At 34.1% G+C, this 24,394-nt stretch overlaps 1 protein-coding gene and 1 pseudogene across 1 annotated transcript; both read left to right on the forward strand.

The window, feature by feature from the left end:
• Positions 1 to 11,596: 11,596 nt before the first annotated feature.
• Positions 11,597 to 12,057, forward strand: LOC141673791 (secreted RxLR effector protein 161-like). Its single transcript, XM_074480531.1, has 2 exons — positions 11,597 to 11,633; positions 11,720 to 12,057. Exons 1-2 carry the CDS (start codon positions 11,597 to 11,599, stop codon positions 12,055 to 12,057), a joined length of 375 nt encoding a protein of 124 aa, XP_074336632.1.
• A 904-nt stretch (positions 12,058 to 12,961) lies between these two features.
• Positions 12,962 to 13,521, forward strand: LOC141672674 (putative germin-like protein 2-1; annotated as a pseudogene).
• The last annotated feature ends 10,873 nt before the right edge of the window (positions 13,522 to 24,394 follow it).

Consider the following 24,394-nt stretch of genomic DNA (forward strand, 5'->3'; position numbering starts at 1 on the left):
TTTCAAATATTCAATTAAAAATTATATATTTATTTGATTAAAATTATTCCTGTTAATTAATAATTTTGTGCTAATAATTTTTATTAAATGATATTATTAGGCCCCAAATAATTTTAGGGGTATTTTTGTGTAAGTATAAATAGATTTTTATTTATTAATAATTATTAAAAAAATCAGATTTTATTATTTTTTTTTATTTTCAGAAAATCAGATTATTCTTTCAATTTGGGGATTTAGGGTTCGTCAAGTTCTTGACAATCAAACTCGAATTTGGCAGTGATGGGAGTGTCATAATTTAAAGCATCAGTAACCAAAGTGAAGGCCTTTATTTGTTCTATCCCTATTCATCATCAAAATCATCAAACAAATGATAATTTTTCAATTCAAAATTTTAAGGTTTATACCAGAATTTGGGGATTTTTGGTTGAGTGATATTTGGCTTGTTTTGTTAATTAGTCTAGCTTTACAATGATTGTTACAGTTGATTAACATGTAAATTTCAGTTGTTTGATTACAAGAATGTGTTAGTCAAGTTTTTTGGATTTACTCATTTTTATTTTCAATTTTCTGTATTTAAGATGTTTTGTTTGTTATTTATAATGATATCAGTAGATTGTAAATCTTTCTGGCTTTATTTTGGTAGTTAAATAGTGGTGTTTGTTCGAGAAATGGTCGATTTCTAACTTTCATCGCAAAAGCTCGGATTATCGCCGGCTTTAATGGTCGGTTGGCCGGAATCAACAATCGTCGGATTAATTTTGAGTGTTGTTGCTGCGTTTAAAATTTTGTGACGTTTTTGGATGATTCGAATTAAAGACAGAACTGTTGGATGTGTTTTAGAGGCCGAGGTAGGTTGTCGGAAGTCCACCGGCGACAGGAAGGGTCACTGGAATCTCGGAACACCCGGATACCGGTGGACATTCAAACCCGACCCGGTTTGGATCTTCCCGACCCGGTTCTGTTTGTATGATCCGGTTTTAATCCAAAAATTCCCAATTCCCAATTTTAAAATCTGTTTCTGCATTTCTTTTTTTAAAATTAATTGAAAATTTAATTCTTTTAGGTTTGAAATCATTTTAATTCAAAAATAATTTAGTTAATTATTTTTAATAATTAACTGAATTATATTAAATTCTAAAAATTATTTTCTTTTATTATTTTTAAAAATTCAAATTTGACTTAATTATTTATAATTTATTTTAATTAATTATTTATGATTTAATTGATTAATTCATTTAATCATTTAATTTTATTTATAAATAGTTAAATAAAATATAATTATTTATAATTAAGCCATATAATTCCTAAATATTATTTTGATTTTTTAAAAATAAATTAGGTATTTAAAAATCAATAAATATTATTATTAATTGATTTATTCTTAATTTATTCATAATAAATAGACCGTTCGTCCGATTAATACGAAACGAACGCGTCTAGACTGAGAAAAATATTTCGCTTTCAATAAAAATAGACCTAAATATTTTTATATCGAAAGGTTGCTTCTTTTACAAGTCATCGTAAGTCATTTATTGATCGATAAATCATATTTTTGCCCTGATTTCAATTCTAAAAGGGTCGAGTCAAATGTTTTGACAAACCGAGTCAAGTGTTATATGAATTATGTGATACGTGGATTATGTCTGTACATGATATATGAATTACGTGCGTATGTGAGTCAGAATTCTTTTGGTTGACTGTTTTCCTTTTGTGTGGGTTATCGTGTGGGTAGATGATAGGGTTTTGAAGCGTAATTTGTTGAGTAAGTATTATAGATATGGATTGTTCGAGTTGATCAGGACAAGACATTTGAAAAAATGAAATGGGATGGTGTTGGATATCTGGCTTCTAGCAATAGCATGAGAAGCACATCAGTAGATTGTTGAAATAGAAAGACAGCGAGTTCATGAGATGTCAGACTGAGATAATTGTGATGTTGCGAGTATGCCTAACTGCTAAAAATCAAAGGTAAGTTTCTACGCTATTCTAATTCTAGAATAGTTTAATATTTAACATATCAAACTGCTTATGATTATGAAAGTATTCTTCTCTATTACCACTTCAGAATAGATAATTGTTTTACATATCGCTGAATTAAATGCTTATTATGCAAGTACTTTTCTGCTATTCTAATTTCAGAATAGTTTACTATTTTATGTATCTAAGTACTGGAAGTTGATAATAATAAACATATTGTAGTAAATACTAGGAATATGGCCTATTTTTAAAATTAAGCATACCCGTATTTTATCCGGGGTTGCTCTATGGGATTAGAAAGTTTAGTGTAAGAGGCCTTGAGATAGGAGTCCAACTTTTGAGGAGGATATGTTAATAATTCCATCTTCCCATAGGATAACATATTTGCCTATTTTGGTACCTATGTTTGGAAATCCCAGTTATATATATGGGTATAGAAATGTACCGATAAGCTATAATCGGGTGCTATTGCTTTTGAACCTGATCAGGGGCAATAATGTTTATTTGAGTGTATCCAATCCATATTGCCTGTGTGGCTAATATATATTTGTTTAGTGCAGTTAGTTCATTTTCATGGCATACCGCATTATTCAGTTGAGATACATAATGATTTATCCAGTACTTCTGTTTTGAATAAAAACGTGAGATGCAGTTTTGATTCAGTTTTTGAGTGATGTTGATACTTAATTTTTTATTAATATCAAAAATGGTATTGATATGTATAATTGATGTTAACGTCAATACTTCAGTACTGGTATGTTGTGAGCATCTTAGTTAGTATCGATATCTAATTTGATGTGATATCAAAATAAGTATTGTTATCATGTTGAGGTTTTTGATTAAAATGGATATAAGTTTATAATTCAGTCCAGAGTGACTGTTTCATATTATTGTTTACGATATTTCTGTAAACACTGGTTTACGAGTTTTATTCACATCGAGATTTAAAGTATTGCTGAAGCATTTCGCTCATAAACATCAAAAGGTTTTGAATACAGACGAAGAACCAATTCTATGATTCCTACACTAAATTTTTCTAATTCAGCAATTATGATTTTAAATGTTATGCTCTATTGCAGATGTCAGTTTTATATCAAAAAGACCATATATATGTTATAATGAACTTGCTGAGTATTTCTTTCGCTCATACTTGTATATTTTTTTAATTTAACCATCCAGTGAGGATTAGCTTACATTGTTTAGCCGCGTAATTCGAGAAAGCAAAGAAGAAGCTTTTGGAAGATGGTTGGTCCAGGGTTTGCGGAACTAGAGTAAGTTCTATTGTGGAAAGTTGTTTGTATATATTATGGTTGTGTGATTGTATAATTGGGCCTAGTATACTTCATTTCAAAGTTATACTAGCGGGATAGTCTTGAGATTTAAAATATTGAAAAGAGTTTGTAAAGAAACTTATAAAAATTTATTTATGGAAATTGGATATCTTGTTTCTAAAACTGTAACCTAAAAGATCTTGGATTAGTTTGGGGTCGTAGATGCTATATTTCAACTGCTGTCATTTGTTTGTTGATTAAACAAGTTATCTTGGATTAAGGTTTCATCGTGACGACCAAATCCTCTGACCCCGGATTTGGGGGCGTGGCACCTAATCCGTGTCACCGCCTAGCAACTGGTCCATGTTGCCGCCTGACGCCTGATCAATGTCCACTACAAGAAAAAAAAATATAAATTCGACCCAAAAAATCGGTCAAATTTAGCTTAATTCGACCTCGTGTGGTTGAATTTAAGTAAATCAACCGATTTTGAATCTATTGTAATAAAGGGATTCGAATTAAGGAGTTCAGTTGTATTTAACTAAATTCGACTAGCTAATTACGACCGGATACTTACGAACGCTTAAATTTAACCGAAGAAATTCGACCGAGGGAATCGAATTTATTTTTTCACCTAAATTTGAAAATCCCGCCCAAATAATTTATTTTTTTGAAACAATTTAAAAATCCCGCCCAAAAAATTATATTTTTGAAAAATTCTAAAAATACCTCCAAAATGTTAAATTCGACCGTATGCAGTCGAAAATTAATTTCAACTATTCTTGGTTGCAACATAAATTCAACCGAATTCGATCAATTTGAACAAACCATTTTTTACAAAAACAGCGAAAATTGTTGTTCCACATAAAAAAGCCAAAGGTCCAAAATTTTATAAGAATCAAATGGTGGTTTTTAATCATTTCAACAATTACTTCGTTTACAAAACAAGTCTGGAGATGTACTGATAACATTATAAGAAAGCTAACAATCCACCAAAATTCTTGTTTTCGGCTTAACAAACAATTACATCTCCATTCAAAACATTAAAAATTATAAAATGAGTCAAAATCTACGTATTATTAACTTATTTACTGGATTTTATATTATTGAAAACATACTTATATTTACAAAGATCTAACTTTAAAACCCTAACATAAACGGGTTTCATCCTTACATAAAATGGTTCATGATTCTTTAACAATCTAAAAAGTAATAAAAGAAATCGGCAAGAAGCAATGGACAATGAGCAGCATCAATGAGTAGAGCATTCCTCTGACTTTTTATAATAATGAATTGAGAAAGTTTTGAGTGACCTGACTTTTTATACTTTTACGGACATTGAAGAACATAATCACGGTTGGTTAAATGCAAGGGTTTTAGAGTTTCAAGTAAGTTTAAAACCCTTTTTTTGCATTTGTTTCTTGATTTTATGATGCATTTATCCTTAACCTTTGTTACAATTTTTAGAAATATTATAAACATCTTAAGTGGCAAAGCCGTGCAAAAGCCCAAAAAAATGTTGAAGATCACATCAAGGTGACAATCAAAAGGACGTTGAATGAGCTTAAAAAGAGTTGACAGAAAAGCAAAAAAAGAGGGTGTTTCAAAGGAATCTTTAAAGCCGCCTTATTGGTCCGTTGCTTTTTGGAAAGATCTTTTAAAGTATTGGGATACAAATGAAGGGCACTTACATAGGTCGTCGGTTGGATCCGCTAACCGGCAACAAGTGGAAAGATTGCATAGTGCCGGTGCTCGGTCATTTAACAAAGTGCGAGTGGTAATGACATTTTTTTCAAACACGCACATACGCGCGCACACACACACACATACACATTTATTTTGTTTAATAATGTCAACTAAGCTCGTGCTAATATAAGTTCTTTAATATGTTGAAAGGTAATGACGAAAAAAACAAGAAGAAACCGACGAGACTTGAGGTTTGGGATTATTGTCATATGAGAGTTGGATTAGATCCGGAAAATCCCGTCTTCACTACTCCAACTTCCATGCGTATTGCGGTAATGAAATTTTTTTAAGTCTATATGTGAATTCTCATTTTTATTAAATAGAATTAAGTGTGCATTCTCATTTATAGATTTAATTATTTCAATAAAACTTGAAACTTGTGTAGGAACGATATGCCGCTATTCTTGAGCGTATGTGCGTGGAGGTGACATAAACGGGTGATAGAGATGAGCCATGGGATTGGTGGATGGAAGCATTGGGGGTCCCCGAAGGTAAAAAGCCAAAGAAAAATAATGTTGTTGGATTCCCCAATGCTTGAGCCACCGATCTTTTGCCTACATTAGCTACGCGCTACCGAGATTTCACCCGAAATGAAGCCGGCTCATCATCATCCGCTCCTAGACAACGTGAAGCCATCCCCGACAATGTCTATCTTGCCATCGTGAGGAACGGGCTTACAGAGATTCGTGCTAATCCAAGTCGGTTTGCTCGTCAACTATCCGATGAGGAGATAGCCACATTTGCTCGTACCGCCCTTTGATGCCTCAGATCCAGCCTCCGATCCAAGTCAAAGATTGCAATGGAATAACCTAATCGGTGGTGAGATTGTACACTTTGTTGGAAGTTTGGTTGAAGACATCGTCCAGAAAACCGAAACTTGTATTGCTAGGGTATAAACTTAATTTGCGTTGTTTAATTATTTGTTCTCATTTGCAAATAATTTATTTCTTTTTTATTATTAGTTTATAATTTTGCATATAGGAAAACAATCGACGTGCTTTGGAAGATGACAAGGATTATACATCCGAGGACGAGGTGACAGTTGATGAGGACGTTGATGATGTCGGTGGGGATGGTGGGCAGGAAGATAAAGACGGTGAATTGTTCGAAGTTTCTTTGTCGGATTAGTTAAATTTATCGTTTATGGGATGATTGTAATTTAAAAGTTTATCGTTTATGGGATGATGCTATGTTTGCAGTGTGACACTTTTTTGTGTTGATTTTAAAGCTACTTTGCGGTTTGATGCTCCGGGCATCAGAGTTAGTATTTTTTTTGAATGGATATATTATGGTTATGACATTTTATATAGTAGAGTTTTATCGGATTTAGTATTTTGCTTGATTTGATGTATTGATTGTATACTGGTATTCTGTTGATTTGGATGTGTAGAGAATTGGTGTTTTATTGATTTGAATTGGTTTAGTATGGGACTGCTGAAAACCTACATTTTTTTTTTAAATTTAGATTCAAAACCGACCGACAGACGACATAACCGATCATTTTTTACCATTACAATTCCCAAAAAACCGACCGTTTATGCACATAACCGACCATCTTCTTCATAAAACCGACCACGTTCTTGATAGGGTGGTCGGTTATATGTTGGTCCGTTATGTATAGTTAAGTTGGCTTCTGGTTTTAAACTGACCATTGTGCACATAACAAATGGCAAGGTCAACTAATTAAAATATATACATTTAGCTTTACTAAAATTGGGAAATGACATAAAACTAATTAGATTAAAGAAAGTAATGCTACCTTCAATGAGATGTGGTTAATAGATATTTCATAATAGAATTAATCACGCAAAGATCACTTTCCAAAATACAGCTTTAGGCTGGTGTGTGGGATTATGATGTGTTTTAGTGGAGTAATGAGTAATATATATATATATATATATATATATATATATATTATTTTTAATCTCTCTCTATATAAAATTAGGCAGTGCAAAAATATTTATTTATTATTATAATGATTTTTTCTATATTTGTAAACGAGGACAACTTCCTTAAAAAACTTCCTAAAATAAAGTAAATATATTAGGTGACGAACTACTAAATAGAAAAATATTTAAAATTAAATAAATTCAATAATGAAACACACATCACCAAAATTTCAACTAGCAAATTTGATGATAAGAAGTAGGGATAATATAAATACTCAAGCTCTTCAAGGGTAAGAAAAAAATGTTATAAATAGTTCAGAGAAAATAATAATTTAGATTTTATTGAATTTAAAAGAATTAAAATATTAAATGTAATAAAAATAAAAATAAACAAAGCACTTATACTTTGAGTATTAAAAAAAAATTATGTAGTTTGAAATATTTAACCATTAACATTAATGAAATAATAACTTTGGGTTAAAGTGATGTAATAGGAACTAGGAATTATCTGTGCATTTGAAAGATTCAAATTCAGCCGTTGAAATACTGAAAAATGGATGTGCGGATTCAATTTGGTCTCATTACTAATTCGTGGAGAAAGACAGAGGGTATATATATCAAACGGCAATCATACAGCTGCTAGTTCATGCATGCACGCGTCTGTGAACTACGTCAAATGAAATATATATGCAATTAAATTAAGTAAACAATGGTATTAGTTTTGTACAAATCCGTCCTCCCACCAAGGTTAGCTGACTAGATTATTGTCCATGCCAGTGTGTGTTATCGTTAATTTGAATCTGAACTTTTTACAGTACTATTTGATCTGTCTAAATCATGTTAATTCCTACTCGGCGTTAGATACGCATGCAAGGGGAGTACGACTGTGTTAGGAATTTAATCTAAACATGTTGAGTTTATTTATTTGTGAATAATCCAAAGTGTCTTTTAGTGAACGTTGCAGCAGAAATAGTCAGTAGTAGTTGCATTTTAGTAGGAAACCAGTTAGATGATCGTGGACGAAAAATAGGAGTCCGTAGGTGTTTAAATATAATAAGTCTGTGTAACCGCATTTATCAAGTTTTTATCCCAGTTGTTTGCTTTATTCAGAAATCTCATTAGTTTTGTTTCCTTGAATATCATTTGTATATCTATCATGTGGTATCAGAGCTCTCGTTTCAGATCGTAAACATCTTTGTTGCTGAGAGACATGGCAGAGTCAAGTAAGGGTAAAGAAGGACAGCTAGGGTTGAGTTATCCGATGTTAACTAAAACTAACTACACTGCCTGAGCCATGAAAATGAGAGTCTTTATGCAGGCCCATGGCGTGTGGGATGCAAAAGAACCCAAAGACCCAAAAGGTATGGTTGAGGACAAGAAGGACAAATGAGCTTTAGCAATGATTTATCAAGGCATCTCAGAAGAACTATTACTAACCCTTGCCGAGCGAAAAACAGCCAAAGATGTTTGGGGAGCAATACAAACTGCGTCCTTGGGTGCTGAGAGAGTGAAAGCGGCGAAGGCTCAAACATTAAAAGCTGAGTTTGAGTCTTTGACCATGAAGGATTCAGAGCAATTGGATGATTTCTGTATGAAGTTGAATGGTTTGGTCACACGGATCAGGGCATTAGGAGAGACAATTGGAGAAGCGTATATTGTGAAAAAATTGTTAAGAGCTGTGCCATCTAAATTTCTGCAAATTACCTCAGCAATTGAGCAATTTGGAAATTTAGAGACAATGTCAATGGAAGAGATTATTGGATCTTTGAAAGCTCATGAGGAGCGATTGGCAGGACAGGGAGTTATTAAGGAAGGACAACAACTCTTATTAACTGAGGAGGATTGGGTAAAACGTGAGAATGGGAATGTCAAGCTGCTGCTCACACGCGAGGAGTGGTTGAGAAAATCGAGTCGAGGAGCGACTCAAGCTGGAAACGATTATCATGGAAGAGATAATCAAGGTGTTCGTGACAGGGTGGATCGAAGCAAGATTAAATGCTTCAATTGTGGAGCTTATGGCCACTATGCTGCTGAATGCAGAAAACTGAAGAAAGAACGATTTCAACGAGGGGAGGCCAACCTGACACAAATACAAGACGATGAACTTGCACTTTTGATGGCTATGTGCGAAGAAATTGCAGATGGAATGATACTCTTGACAGAAGGTGGGACTACAAGTACTCAACAAGAGGTAGAGGAAAATACTTGGTACCTTGACAATGGAGCCAGCAATCACATGACTGGCCGCCGTGAGAAATTTGAAAAGTTGGACAGATCAATCATAGGACAAGTAAAGTTCGGTGATGGTTCGATGGTAAAGATAGAAGGCAAGGGATCTATCAGATTTGCGTGCAAAAATGGTGAGACTAGAATGTTGCACGAAGTGTATTTCATTCCTACACTCCGGAGCAATATTATAAGTCTAGGCCAGTTGTCAGAAGAGGGCAACAGAGTTGTTCTTAATGGAGAAAACCTTTGGGTGTATGATAGTTATGGACGTCTATTGATGCAAGTAAAGCGCTCAGCAAATCGATTGTATAAAGTTCATATAGAAGGGAGCAGTGAAATATGTTTAATGACAAGGGTGGAGGTTGAAGCTCGGTTGTGGCACCTCAGGCTTGGGCATGTGAATTACAAGGCGATGCAATTGATGTCACGAAATAAAATGGCACATGGTCTACCATCAATTAGTTTGCCACGAGAAATTTGAAGCGGGTGCCTCATGTCAAAACAATCTCGTAAGTCATTTTCTACTTATTCAGACTTCACTGTTAAATATGCTCTAGAATTAATTCATGGAGATCTTTGTGGACCTATTTCCCCTCCAACACCTGCCAGGAATCGTTACTTTTTGCTTCTCGTTGATGATTTTAATCGAAAAATGTGGGTCTATATGTTAAAAATCAAAGATGAAGCTCTGAGTTGTTTTAAGAAATTTAAACTATTGGTTGAAAATGGAGTCAAACAGGGAATTCAAACTTTTAGAACTGACCGAGGAGGAGAGTTTTGTTCCAAAGAGTTTGAATCTTTTTCTGAAGAGACAGGCATATTGAGGAACTATACGGCACCCTACACACCACAATAAAATGGTGTGGTAGAGCATCGTAATCGCACGGTAGTGGCAATGGCTAGAAGCTTGTTAAAAGAAAGATCAGTGCCCTCGAAATACTGGGGAGAAGCAGTCAGACACGCGGTTTTAATTCTGAACAAGCTGCCCACACGAGCCCTTCAAATGTTACTCCACATGAGGTATTGTATGGTACAAAACCGAGTGTTGATTGCTTAAAGGTTTTTGGGTGTGTGTCTTACATGAAGGTACCAGCTGCTCATACACAAAAATTAGATGATCGAAGTAAAATGGTCATTCATTTTGGTCGTGAACCAGGAACAAAAGCTTACAGGCTATACGATCCAATTACAGGTCGTGTGCATGTAAACAGGGACGTTGTGTTTGATGAGGGAAAAGGTTAGAGTTGGGAAGAACTTAAAAATTCAGGTGCTCAGATGTTAGGTCATTTCATGTTGGAAGAACAAGAATCAGATACACCAGATATTACCACTGAAGAAAGTACAGCAACTCAGTCATCACCTTCAACACCTGTGTCTTCCATACAGTCTGTTCAGAGTGAGAGAAGTGACAGTCCCGGCAACTCAAGTGCCAGCAGCAAACCACATCGTTTTTGCTTACTCTCAGACATTTATGACACCACAGAAGTTGTAGAAATTGAGGATGAGTTACTTTTATCAGGTATTGATGAACCTGTCACATTCGAACAAGCAGTTCAGGATGAAGCTCGGAAAGAAGCTATGCAAGTTGAATTCGACACAATAGAGAAAAAACACACATGGGAACTCACAGACCTACCTGAGGGGAAAAAGGCGATCGATCTTAAGTGGGTTTTTAAATTAAAGAAGGATAGCAATGGTGATGTGATAAAGCATAAAGCTCGCCTTGTAGCAAAAGGATATGTGCAGCGTTTTGGGATTGATTATGAAGAGGTTTTTTCCCCCGTAACTAGATTAGAGACAGTTCGGTTGCTATTAGCTCTTGCAGCCAAAAACGAGTGGGAAGTGCACCATCTCGACGTCAAATCTGCTTTCCTGAATGGTATTCTCCAAGAAGAAGTATATGTGCGTCAACCAAAAGGATTTGTGAAGAAAGGGCAGGAGCAAAAGATCTATAAATTGCTCAAGGCCTTGTATGGCCTACATCAAGCGCCTAGAGCGTGGTACGCAGAGCTGAACAAATGTATACTAAAATTGGGCTTCACAAAATGTCCTTATGAACATGCTGTTTATACACGACGGGAAGGCTACGAGTCATTAATTATTGGTGTATATGTTGATGATATTTTAATCACTGGAACCAGCCTTCTGAAAATTGTCAAATTCAAGGGAGAGATGTTTAAAGAATTTGACATGGCAGATCTCGGAAGATTGTCTTATAATCTGGGTTTAGAGGTGGAGCAAGGTAAAGGTTGTATCGAGATTAAACAAGCAGCTTATGCAAGGAAGGTTCTACAAAAGGCTGGTTTGAGTGAATGTAATGATATGTTTAAAGAATTTGACATGACAGATCTCGGAAGATTGTCTTATTATCTGGGTTTAGAGGTGGAGCAAGGTAAAGGTTGTATCGAGATTAAACAAGCAGCTTATGCAAGGAAGGTTCTACAAAAGGCTGGTTTGAGTTAATGTAATGCTGTGAAGTATCCTATGGAATTAAAGTTGCAAATTGATGCTGATAAATCAGGTGAACCAGTAAACTCAACATACTACTAGAGCTTAGTGGAAGTCTTCGTTATTTAGTCTACACCCGACCTGACATTGCGTATGCAGTAGGTGTTGTCTCAAGATATATGAAAAGGCCTACAACACTTCATCTGAATGCTATAAAAAGAATCTGTCGGTATGTGAATGGTACTTTGCACTATGGTTTGGTTTACACAAAGGGTCGTAGAAATTATCTTTTATCTGGTTTCTCTGATAGCAATCTAGATGGAAATGTTGAAGATAGAAAAAGTACAGGAGGGATGGCTTTCTACCTTGATGAGAGTCTAATTACTTGGGTCTCACACAAACAACGTTGTGTTGCCCTTTCATCTTGTGAGGCGGAGTTCATGGCTACCACTACTGCAGCGTGTCAAGGAATATGGCTTCAACGAGTGCTCAGTTAAGTTGCGGATATAAAACCAGGTCCAGTTTTTCTATACATAGATAATAGGTCAGCCATTGATTTAGCAAAAAACCCAGTTTTTCATGGGAGAAGCAAGCACATTGATGTGCGTTATCACTTTATTCGTGATTGTGTTGAGCAGGGGTTGATAATTATAAAACATGTCAGTTTAGCCAAGGCCCTATCTGCAACCAAGTTCGAGAAAATGAGGGATCTTCTGGGAGTAAAGAATCTTGAGCATGTTTAAATTAAGGGCGAGCATGTTAGGAATTTAATCTAAACATGTTGAGTTTATTTATTTGTGAATAATCCAAAGTGTCTATTAGTGAACGTTGCAGCAGAAATAGTCAGTAGTAGTTGCATTTTAGTAGGAAACCAGTTAGATGATCGTGGAGGAAAAATAGGAGTCTATATGTGTTTAAATATAATAAGTCTGTGTAACTGCATTTATCAAGTTTTTATCCCAATTGTTTGCTTTATTCAGAAATCTCATTAGTTTTGTTTCCTTGAATATCATTTGTATATCTATCAGACTGTTTCATGAAATCCAAACTTAGGACGACAGTCGTGGTGGAAATAGGACATATCACTTAGTATATAAGGAAACACCTGTGTGGCCATTTAGGCATATACTTTTAATGATAACCCATCTCTCTGTTTACACAAAATTTGAAAGGAAATGGTAAATATGATTGTCTTGGTTGGCCTATTAGCTCTTTCTTTCTGCATTGCCATGGCAGCTGACCATAGTCCACTTCAAGATTTTTGCGTGGCTCAATCAAACAGCCAAGGTATAAAATATTTACAAGTACAGTTTTATTGTTTATGTAAATGGTACCTCCATCCAAATATATTAAATTTATAGTGTTAAGCGGCTTCTAGTACCCAGTATACCTATGATATATATGGATAATATGCAGTGCTTATATTTTGCAGTGCTTCTTAATGGATTAGCATGCAAGAATCCAAGCATGGTCCAAGCCAGTGACTTTTCCTTTAGCGGACTTCATATATCAGGTAACACAAGCAATGCAGTTGGCTCTAGGGTAACTCCTGTGGCCACAACCCAAATTCCAGGACTAAATACACTAGGCATCTCCCTTGTCCGCATTGACTATGCACCATCAATCCTCCTCACACACATCCTCCTGCCACAGAGATCTTAACCGTCATGGAAGGAAGCCTTGAAGTTGGTTTCGTCACCTCAAATCCCGATAATCGATTAATTTCAAAAATACTACACAAGGGTAATGTGTTTGTCTTCCCTATTGGTCTCATTCACTACCAGTAAAACATAGGAAAGGGCAATGCCATGGCTATTGCAGGTCTTAGCAGCCAAAATCCAGGAGTCATTAGCATTGCAAACGCTGTTTTTGGTTCAAAACCAGCTATATCAAGTGATATACTTGTCAAAGAATTCCTTGTGGACAAGAGGGTTGTCTCCTGTATACAGTCCAAGTTATAAGATATATTATTGATTACATTTGACGCCATTCTATTTTCTTATTCTTTTTAGTAGTTTGAGAGAAATGCTGCAACTGTTCTAGCACCAACGACACTCCTGCTTTAGCTTTGTATCATTGTATACTCAGATGGTTCTTGGTTCTTTGCAGTTATTTTTTATTTTCTTGCTGGTGAAATATAAATTTTATAACATATTGCTTCCATGGATGTCCACGGGATTAATCTACCAATGCAACCATCAGTGAAAAATTATACACTCCTTAGTCTCGTAGATATTTAGCTTGTGTTAGACGGTAAGAAAAATTAAGTTGTTTATTAGTCTTTGGAGAAATAAGAGACCAAGGAGAACAAAATAACCAGTCAAACACCTCTCAACTAGAATGTGGTCTGTCATAAATACAAATACATAATTGTTGTCATATTGTCGTGGACAATGCCCAACTTAACTTAGCCTCTCAAAAAAAAATTACTTTTTCATAAGTCTGTCTCCACTTTGCTAAAAAAATATTATAAAGTATAAAATCTTTGGTATACTCCCTATATGTCTCTTTTGAAAAAATTACTCATATTAAAAGTATTAGTTTGATGATATTTTTTTTTAATTATATCCATCACAAATGCATTGTTTCTATAAAAATATAAACTATTTTAGATTCATACTCACATCTCATTAATTCTTATACAATTATCAAAAGGGCAGTTTACGACAATTGACCACATATTTGCTTTGAAAGTTGGAATGGACAATTATTATGGAAAAAAATTCAATCAAATGAGACTATTATTGTGAGATAGAGTGTGAGTATACAACAACACTTGCTAGGATCCTACTAAAATTATCTAGTCTAATCATTTATAAATTAAAAAATGAAGAAGATCATCGACCCATATACATAAACACATACTCATTTTTTGGGATACCGGAGTCCACATATATTCTGCAATTAAAATATTCATTAAAATATTATAGAACGTATTTTCTTTTGCCAGTCCTCTTGCATAAACATAACTATTATATTGAAAATTATATATGCAAAATACATGCAATTTATGAGTATAAAATTACATTTTTTTTGTCATTTATGGTTTGGGAAGGAAGAATCGTGGTAGAGGATTCTGACCCATCAGGCATACAAGAGCTTAGGAAGCAATTAAACTTTCTTGATGCAAGATTAATTGTATCTCTACATTCTTTTTGGTCCACATGAGTGTTTGGTTCTAAACCAAACATATCGAACTGATATACTTGTTAGGGATTTGCAGGGGGAAAACAACATCATCCGTAATTACTATGAGTAGCGATATATTAACGTAGATGAGGAAAAGAGAGTCGTTTTTTATGTCTGAGTTTTTGGTGGCCCCGATATATTAACGGAGATGAGGGTTTGTGGGGAGAGTATGCTTTGTGTTTGATTTTGTGTGAAGAGACTGAGACAGAGAGAGCTATGTTTTCTATATTACTTTTTGTTTTATTTTGTCCGGGCTATCACTTTAACTTTGACCGGGATTATTCCCCCGCATTTTTCTATTTCAATGTTTTTGCAGGTCTAAGGTAACATCAAAAAAGGTGTTGGTATAGGAAATCTAAGGCAACATGTATACCGACATTTGGTTATGATATTGGCATACATCATTTTTTTAAGTTTCAGGTCACATAAGGCAACATTTGTTTTGGAAACACCATTTTTGGATGTTGGTTAAGGCCATTTATATGGTAGTGATTGGGGAGGATGTTTGTTTCAATAGTGACACCTTGTTGAGATGGTCCCACTATAGTCTGTTTATACTCCTGTGTTACAACTACATCTTTTTGAGAAGATGCATATGTGGTCATTTGAGTGGTCAACTCAACCTTCCTTTTCTTTTTTGGGTTTTTCTCCAAGGGCGACTTGGTTTGTGTCCTCATCATTCTCACTAACTACTACTAGAGGTGTTTTCTTTCTTTTTTTTTACTAAATCCACCCTTTTCAGAGAATGAAGTAGTTGATTTCCTAGCATCTAGGGGTTTCGAAGAAAAGGTCTCAGCTATGGAAGGCCCCTGTGTGCTATCATGTTTGGGTTCGTCTATAGGTGCAGGGGCCATAGTTGTACTAGATATGTCACTTGTCCTCATATTACACATAAGATAAGGGTAAGTTCTAAATTTCTCTAACATGAAGTCAGTGATATTTAGACTTGCCTTTACCTGATTCTTTGCAATTAGTGAGCCAAATAGAATTTTGGACACTTGTTTGCAGATGCCTATTTAATTTCTATCAATACCATCTAACATATGTCATAAAATTTATGATTTAATGTAGATATAATAAATCTAGGAAAGAAGATCTATTTACCTCTACTTGGCAAAGGCATAGTTAGACTTGTGCTCAGTTCTTCTAGGATCAGGATTCTAATATTGAGGTATTTTTTGTAGGCCATTCAGTACACTAGCTTTTGGACCACACTAGAGATGTTGTCATAACCAGTCTTCCTATATGTGAAAGCTCTCATTATTGATCCAAAGATAAAGGACCACTCCCTTCTCAGATTTTTCTTGTTGATGCTAGCCAAATCTATTTTCTCATTGTAGTTGTTGAAGTCCATTAATTCAGCTAGCTCTTGAGTCCTAAGAGTTTCAACCAGATTGTTTGTAGGGATGCCCGGTCCTTTGTTAATGTCATCTGCATTGAACTCAAGAGCTATACTTTGAATTGTGTAGTTAACCACAAGAGAAATTGCTTGATTTTCATGAACTATAGCGTTGATAACTGCTGTGTGCCAAAACTCATTCAGTACATCCAGATACAATACAGGATTTGCATTCAAAGCCCCTGAGAGATAGAAATCAGAAATAAACTTGACAAAGCACTTAAAATTGCCAGGTGCTTGGTTTGCATCAACAAATGCCAAGTAGTTGGTTTCATCTAGGTATTTATAGGGTAGAGATGCGATTTTTCGACAAGTGAATAGTGAACGGTTGATATTTGCTTGTAGGGAAGTCACATGACCTATAGAGAAATCATGTCAAAATGTCACTTTTTTGACTCTTATCGAGAACAAGATAGTGACTTATCGAGATGTTGTAAAAATACCCAGTTTGTCCTTATTGGACTAAATTATTCCAATTTATATTGAATAAATTGACATAAAATTAGAATGATTTATGTCAAAAATATATAACTGAACTAATATATTGAATTAAATAGTTTCAGTTCTAAGTTATTGATAAGTCTCAAATTTGAAGTTGTAGAGAATTCCATATCGATAAGTATATTGAGAACTCTACAGTGCTTGTCGGGAACTCTATAGAGAAGTCATAAAATGACTTATCGGCAAGTCATTTAGACTTATCGACAACTCGATTCTTAATATACATTTGACCCTCTTTATATATGTCTTGTAATAATTTCACATATGAATTATATGAACTAACATTTATACAGTTTTTCTCAGAATTAGAAACTTCCAAGTTGAGATTTAATTTTGTAAAATAAATGTACAGAGAATTTTGAAATATTTATAGATCATATTTCAGTTAATTTATAATTAAATTAATCAATTTTGATTTATCTGGATTTAATATGTTGCAACTAGTTAGCTGAGTTCTTTCTTTTAGGATGAAGAATTTAACATACCAATTTCACTTACAAGTCTAGTGAAAGTTGTTTCATCCAAATGTTTAGTGAAAATGTCAGCTAACTGTTTTTGTGTTGGAATAAAAATAAGCTCAATATTACCATTTGCAACATATTCTCTAATAAAATGATACCTTACATAAATGTGGAAGTTAACACAGATTGTTGTTTCTTAATATACCATGATTCAAGCCTTTGACCAAGGAATTGACAACTTCCACATTAACGTTTTTTGTCCACCCTGCATCCAGCAAAATCTGCATCTGTGTATCCAACAACTTCAAAACCATTTTCCTTAGGATACCATAATTTCAAGTTGTTCCCTTCAAATATCTGAAAATCCTCTTGATAACCATTGAATGTGTTTCTTAAGAATTTGCTTGAAATCTAGCACACAGACATGTTGCAAACATGAGGTCTGGTCTACTTACAGTTAAGTATAGCAAAGATCCAATCATTCCTCTATAACTTGATATGTCTACACTTTTTCCTTTCTTATCTTCATCTAACTTGGTAGCTGTAGGCATAGGAGTTGATGCAGGTGAGCAGTCCACCATTCCAATAACAGATCTTTTGCATACTTGGTTTGACTGATAAAGATTCCATCACTTCTTTCGCTAACTTGAAGGCCAAGAAAGTAACTTAGTTCCCCCATCATGCTCATCCCATACTCACTCTACATGAGTTTTGAAAATCTTTGACATAGCTTCTCACAACCAAAAATGATATCATCCAAATAAATTTGAACTAGAATGATGTCATCACCATGTTGTTTGTAGAATAGAGTCTTGTCAAATGTTCCTCTAGTGAGTCCATGTTTGAGTAGAAAATTATGAACAATGTTTCATATCATGCTCTAGGTGCTTACTTCAATCCATAGAGAGCCTTTAACAGTTTATAAATAAAGTTTAGAAATTCTGCATCTTCAAAGCCAGATGGCTTTTGCACATAAACTTCTTCTTCCAATTCACCATTATCGAATGCACTTTTCACATCCATTTGATAAACCTTAAAATTAGAATGTGCAACAAATGCCAGAAAAATTCTTATTGCTTCAAGTCTTGCAACTGGTGCAATCATTATAATCAATTCCTTCGTCTTGTGAGTAGCCTTGGAAATCATTCTTACTTTATTTCTTGTCACAATTCCATTTTCATCCATCTTATTTCTATACACCTACTTTGTTCCAATGATACTTCTGTTTCTTGGTGCATGAACCAATTCCCAAACCTTTATTTTCAAACTAATTTAGCTCTTCATGCATAGCGGTTATCTAATCAGGATCAAGTAGAATTTTTCAGTTTTCTTAGGCTCAATTTGAGACAAAAAAGCATGCATCCAAGAATTCATTTTTAGTGCCACTTCTAGTCCTTACTCCAACATTTGGATCACCAATTATAGCATCTCTTGTATGACTCATATTCCATTTTCTGGTATGATCTTGTTCACTAGAATTGTCTGCATTTTCTTTCTTGAGATGAATTTTTATTATCACAGTTCACTGATTCACTTGATTCTTCCTCCAGTCTATTATTTGTGTTGACCTCAGCTTCATCTTCAGAATCACTATCAATGTTGCGATATTCAAACTTTATGGCTTCAACTTTATTTTCATCATGGCATTACAAGCCTTGACACTTGTCAACATTAAAGGTCACATATGTGCTTTCCATTATTTTCTTCTGCTCTAGCACACAGACTCTATAGACAGTCCTTTTCAATAAATATCCCAGAAAAATAACTTCAAATACTTTAGATTCAATTTTTTTAAAATATTGAGAGTTGTCCTTGAGCACAAAACATTTGCTTCCAAACACATGCATATGCTTTACAGTAGGCTTTTTCTTTGACAAAATTTAGTAAGGTGACTTGAAAATGTTTTTCTTCATTAAATATCTATTTTGAGTGTAACATGTAGTGTTAACAACTTCTTCCCAAAAACTGGTTGGCAGATTGGCATCTTGCAGCATTATTCTTGTAGCTTCAACTAGAGTTCAATTTTTTTTCAACCACACCATTATGATGAGGTGTTATTGTAGCTGAGAACTCTTGAACATTGCCTTTGTCTGTGTAGAACTCACTTAGAATCGCATTTTCGAATTCTGTGCCATTGTCACTCCTCAATCTTTTGACACATTCTTGATCTTCTAGTTTGTTTCTCAATTTTCTTTATATATTTAATAATGATGTGTGGAGTTTCATACTTTGAATGCCTAAATTCCGCTGGAGTGTATATTGAGTGGTCATCCACCATCACCAAAACAGACTTCTTTTTGGATAAAGACTTGACATTAACTGGTCCAAACATGTCCATGTGAATAAGCTGTACTACAGCACTTATGGAATTCACTGCTCTTCTCTTCTGAATGGACCTCTTCATTTTCCCTTTTTGACAAGCTTCATAGACCTCATCTTGAGCAAATTCCAAAGCTGGCATGTCTCTCACCAATTCTCTTTTGATCAGAGAGTTTCTTGTGCCATAGCTTGTTTTGTTCACTGCATGCCTTGGCATAGAAGCAACAAATCTTATTCTTATTTGTTGAGTTAAATATGCAACAAACAAGTTTCCTTTACTTACTCCTTTTAGAGAAACTTCACTAGTTTTTTTGCTAATGATTGAGCAATCTTCTTTTCCAAAAATGACCTTGAAACCTTTGTCACTAAATTAACTGACACTCAGAAGATTTACTTCAAGACCAATAACTAGTGCAACATCATCAATGATAATATTTTCAGAAATTAACTTTCCATATCCCATTGTGAATCATTTTATATTGTCTTCAAAGGTCACCAAAGGGCCATCCATCTCCTCAAACTGTGATAAAAAAGCTTTATCACCTGTCATATGCCCGGAACATCCACTATCAATGATCCGTATGACTCTATTCTTCTTGCCCTGCACACAATGAGGTTTAAGTGTGTTTAGCTACCCAAGCAGTATTGAGAACTTTCTTTTATTTCATAGAATTTTCAGAAGTAGAACTTGAATATTCAAAAAGAACAACATTCTTAGTTTGATCAACATTTTCATCTTTAATCAAAAATCTAAAGTTAACTTCTTTAAGAGCTTTCCTCAACTTATGACAACTGGTTATACCTTTCATGTTGCATGGAATGCAATCAAACTTGTCACAAAAAGAATAGGGATCTTCTTTTTGTGCCTCATTGTACTTGCATGCTCCATACTTTGGTCACTAACATCTTTTCTGTGAAGGTGAGTTAGATGATTTATTCAGCCACATTTCTGACACTGCTTTCTTGGAGCATCTGCAACATATGCATAGTTGTTACTTTTGTTCACTCCTATTTTTCCATTTCTGTTCTTTTTCTTCTTTCCATTATTTTCAGTCTTGATCTCTTTTGTTGGTGTCTTAGTAGTTTGGTTCACTTTAGGCATCTTCTCACATTCAGTGTTGGGAGTGGATTCTGTATCTTTTTTTCTTGTCTTCATCTGCAATTTTCTGCTTGATGACCAAATCCACTTTACAGAAATTTACTTCACAAGCTTTGAACAAAGGTGCATATATATTCTTCAGCATCACATGAACATCTAGTTTCACACTTTCTTTCCCTTTGTCAACTTCATTCTTCTTGTGAGAGTTCAAAGCCTCATAATCCAAATTAATAGTTATGCTAGCACGTGGTTGTTTTTTTCATGGTACTGACCAATCAACTGAGATGCATTCTTAAATGATTTGAGCTTCAAATCATTTTTCTCAATTCTTTCTCTCAACACTGCCTCTACTTCTCTAGCTCACTTAAGCATGTTCTTGAGATACTTATTTTCTTGTTTAACAACTTCAAGACCAACAAGCTACAGTTTTAGCTCCTACTTCTTATTCTCAGATTTGTCATTAATTTTTGACAGCCTACTTACGTCCTGAGTAGCTGCCACCATATTTGTATGAATGTGAAATATTTCTACACTCATTTTCTCAACAGTTTCTTTATATTATGTGGCATTTAAATTAATTTTAGTAAGGATATGTACCATTGATTTAGATGTAGATGATTTTCCTTGCTCCAAAGTCATTAGAGCATAGTTTCCATATTCTTCACCATCTTCCCCATCATCTATATCATCTCAATTTTTTCCCTCAGTAATATAAGCCTTTTTCTGTTGCTTTCTCAAAAATGCTTCATACTTTGCTTTCAGTTCCAAATAAGCCTTGTCTTTCTTCACCTTCTTTGGCTTTCTGCACACTGTGGCAAAGTGACCAAGTTCATCACAGTTGTAGCACCTTATCTTTGATTTTTCCACAGATCCTGACTTGTAGACACCTTGTCAGTTGCATTAAACTGATTTTTTCCTTTCCAGTTACTGTAGTTGGATGTTTGGCCTTTACTCTTGAAGTACTTAGGATTCTTGACTCTGATATTTAAAAATTTTCTTGCAAGATAAGCCATTAACTAGTCCATTTCATCCAGTTCATCGAGAGTGTAATACTCATCCTCTTCCAACTCTAAAATGACTTACTTTTTAGGTTCCTTATTCTTCTACTCAACAACTTGAGTAACCTGAGACTGCGATTCAGTTTTATTTTCACTCAATTTGTTGTCATTTTATATCAAGGCACTTAACACATCCAACAAATGTCCTTGACTAGCTTTCAAAGACTTTCTCTGCAACATCCCCATCTCATAGGTTTTTATTATGCCATACAAAACTTCCAAGGTTATTCTCTATGGATCTCTTACTTCTCTAATTGCAGAAATTTTCTGTTCTAAGTTATCAGGGAGAGTGAACAAGAATTTCAGATTAACTTCTTCAGCTTCATTCACATACATTTCCATTTTCTTATGATATGAAGGGTTTAGAACATATAAACACAACGGAAACGATGTAAAATTAAATTAAAACCAGATAAAATAAAAACCCACCGCAGGATCCATGCGAAAAAACTTATATTTTATTCATAGACCAGATTGTTTACCTTAAGAAGCTTTACAAATTGGTTGATTAATGGAGATCCAAAGCTTGTTCAATAACCACGCATCCTGCTCTCGCGATCTACGCTCTATCGGTATCCACACGAATGCTTGGACGCAAGGATTGGATGTGTACTAGCACAAAAGTCATTTATTCTTGTTCTCTCCATCTTCTCTCATAGTGGCTAGGGTTTTAGTAAAAGTCTTACCTCCAAAATCAGCAACATAAGAGATATTATATAGAGGGTAGAAAAACGAACTATAACTCTTAACTAATTAAGATTTATTACTAGTTCAAAATTCCTATTTGTATTATAATTAAGTCTCACTTAATTATTTAACAAATAAATTTCATAAATAATATTAATAAATTCGAATATCATTATTTATCTAATTAATTAAGTCAAACTTAGTTAATATTATAAATAATTTAAATTACTTTAGTTTAATTTAAATCCAATTTAAATTAAATAATCTTTCAATCATTTTTTGTGTGTGACCCTATCAGTTATTATTACGTTAACAAAGCATTTTATATCTAGTTTAAAATCGTAAACAATGAGCAGCATGTATTAATACATTATTGCTACCCAAGAAATAATAATTAAATCGGTGATCGATTAAACCTTTAATGAATAATGTACAATGTAATATAATTCCTTTAACCAAATATTATAGATTAAATTAGAGGCATGTAATGTGTCATCCTCATCGTAGTTTAATCCAAGTTTTCTTGATCAATGAGTATACTATCAAATCAAATCAACATTTGAGCGTGACCACACATTTATAGAGTCTAGCTCACACAAGAGGCCAATAATTTCACTCCTTAAATTAGGAGGGTTAAATTAATGTAATCAAAGTACATTAATTCTCGTATAAAAAATATAATTATTTCAAGTCTAAGGAACATTACATCAGTATCACAGTGAGAATTACTTATGACACAACACACATGTAGAATCTCACATTGGGTCTGTCCAACACCATGTATATTTACATCTTCCTCTGTTTTTGACTTTAGTAGCACTATACCTATGATCAATGAGATGTGATCATCAGTCAACAAACACACCAGTCTTAATGCATTTCTAAGTCAACGTACATAGAGATATAGAATTCACATATCATATTCCAAGGACATTTATTAATCTAACATTTATATCACAGTAAATTAAGAATTAATAAACTATAAAAGGAATAATCGATAAAACATAAATTTTAATAATCCAAATGTATTAAACTAAAACATCATAGTATTGTCTCTAGGGCACAAACACTAACAATCTCCCACTTGCACTAGATCCAATCACCCATGTGTACCTAATACTCATAGAACTAGTATGACCATCGTGCTTCTGCTGCGACACAGCCTTAATCTGTAGGTCTGCAACATTATCATTACTGTACACTTTACATTTATTTCTCCTTGATCATTAATCTCATTAATAAGGTGATATCGCTTAAGGACATTCCTAAACAGTCTCCTTGGTTGTTTTGAAAGCATCAATATATGCGGATTCCATTATAGAATTATCAATTTTCTTGCTGTGAACTATTTCAGCTAACATCACCTATATTTAGACAAAATACAAAACATACATAAATATATAATAATCCTTGTTTGTCCAAAAATTAGGTTCAAAAACTAGCATCAGTGTAACCCTTTACAACTAGTTCCTTATCTTCTCCATATACCAAAAATAAATCTTTAATTCTCTTTAAGTACTTAAGATTATTCTTGAAAACTATCCAGTGACCCTCACCTGGATTAGACTGGTATATGCTCATCATGATCAAAGCATTTAAAATATCAGGGCAAGTACATATCATTGCACACATTTCAGATCCAATTACCGAAGCATATGGAATTTTCTCAAACGGCCCTTATCATTTAATGATTTAGTGGGAAATTATCCTTTGAGATCAATATCTCATGAGAAATCAAAACATATCCTTTTTTTTACTCCCGCATACTAAAATGATGCAATACTTTATCAATGTATGTACTCTGACTAGGTCGATTAATCTCGTCAATCTATCTCTATAGATCTTGATCCCTAAAATATAGGTGGCATCGCCTAAGTCGTTCATCGAGAAACTATTTCTCAACAAAGTCTTAACAGCCTGTAGAGAAGGTTTTCATTCCTTTTTTGTTACATGTCATCTGCATATAAAACTAGGAATGCCACATGGCTCCCACTAACCTTCTTGCAAACACATGTTTATCTTTGTTTTGAATAAAACCGAACTCTTTGACTGTTTCTTCAAAATAAATATTCCATCTCCTTGAGGCTTGCTTCAATCTATAAATAGATAAAAACAACTTAC

This window comes from Apium graveolens, chromosome 7 (genome assembly GCF_009905375.1).
Source record: "Apium graveolens cultivar Ventura chromosome 7, ASM990537v1, whole genome shotgun sequence".
Classification (NCBI taxonomy): Eukaryota; Viridiplantae; Streptophyta; class Magnoliopsida; order Apiales; family Apiaceae; genus Apium; species Apium graveolens.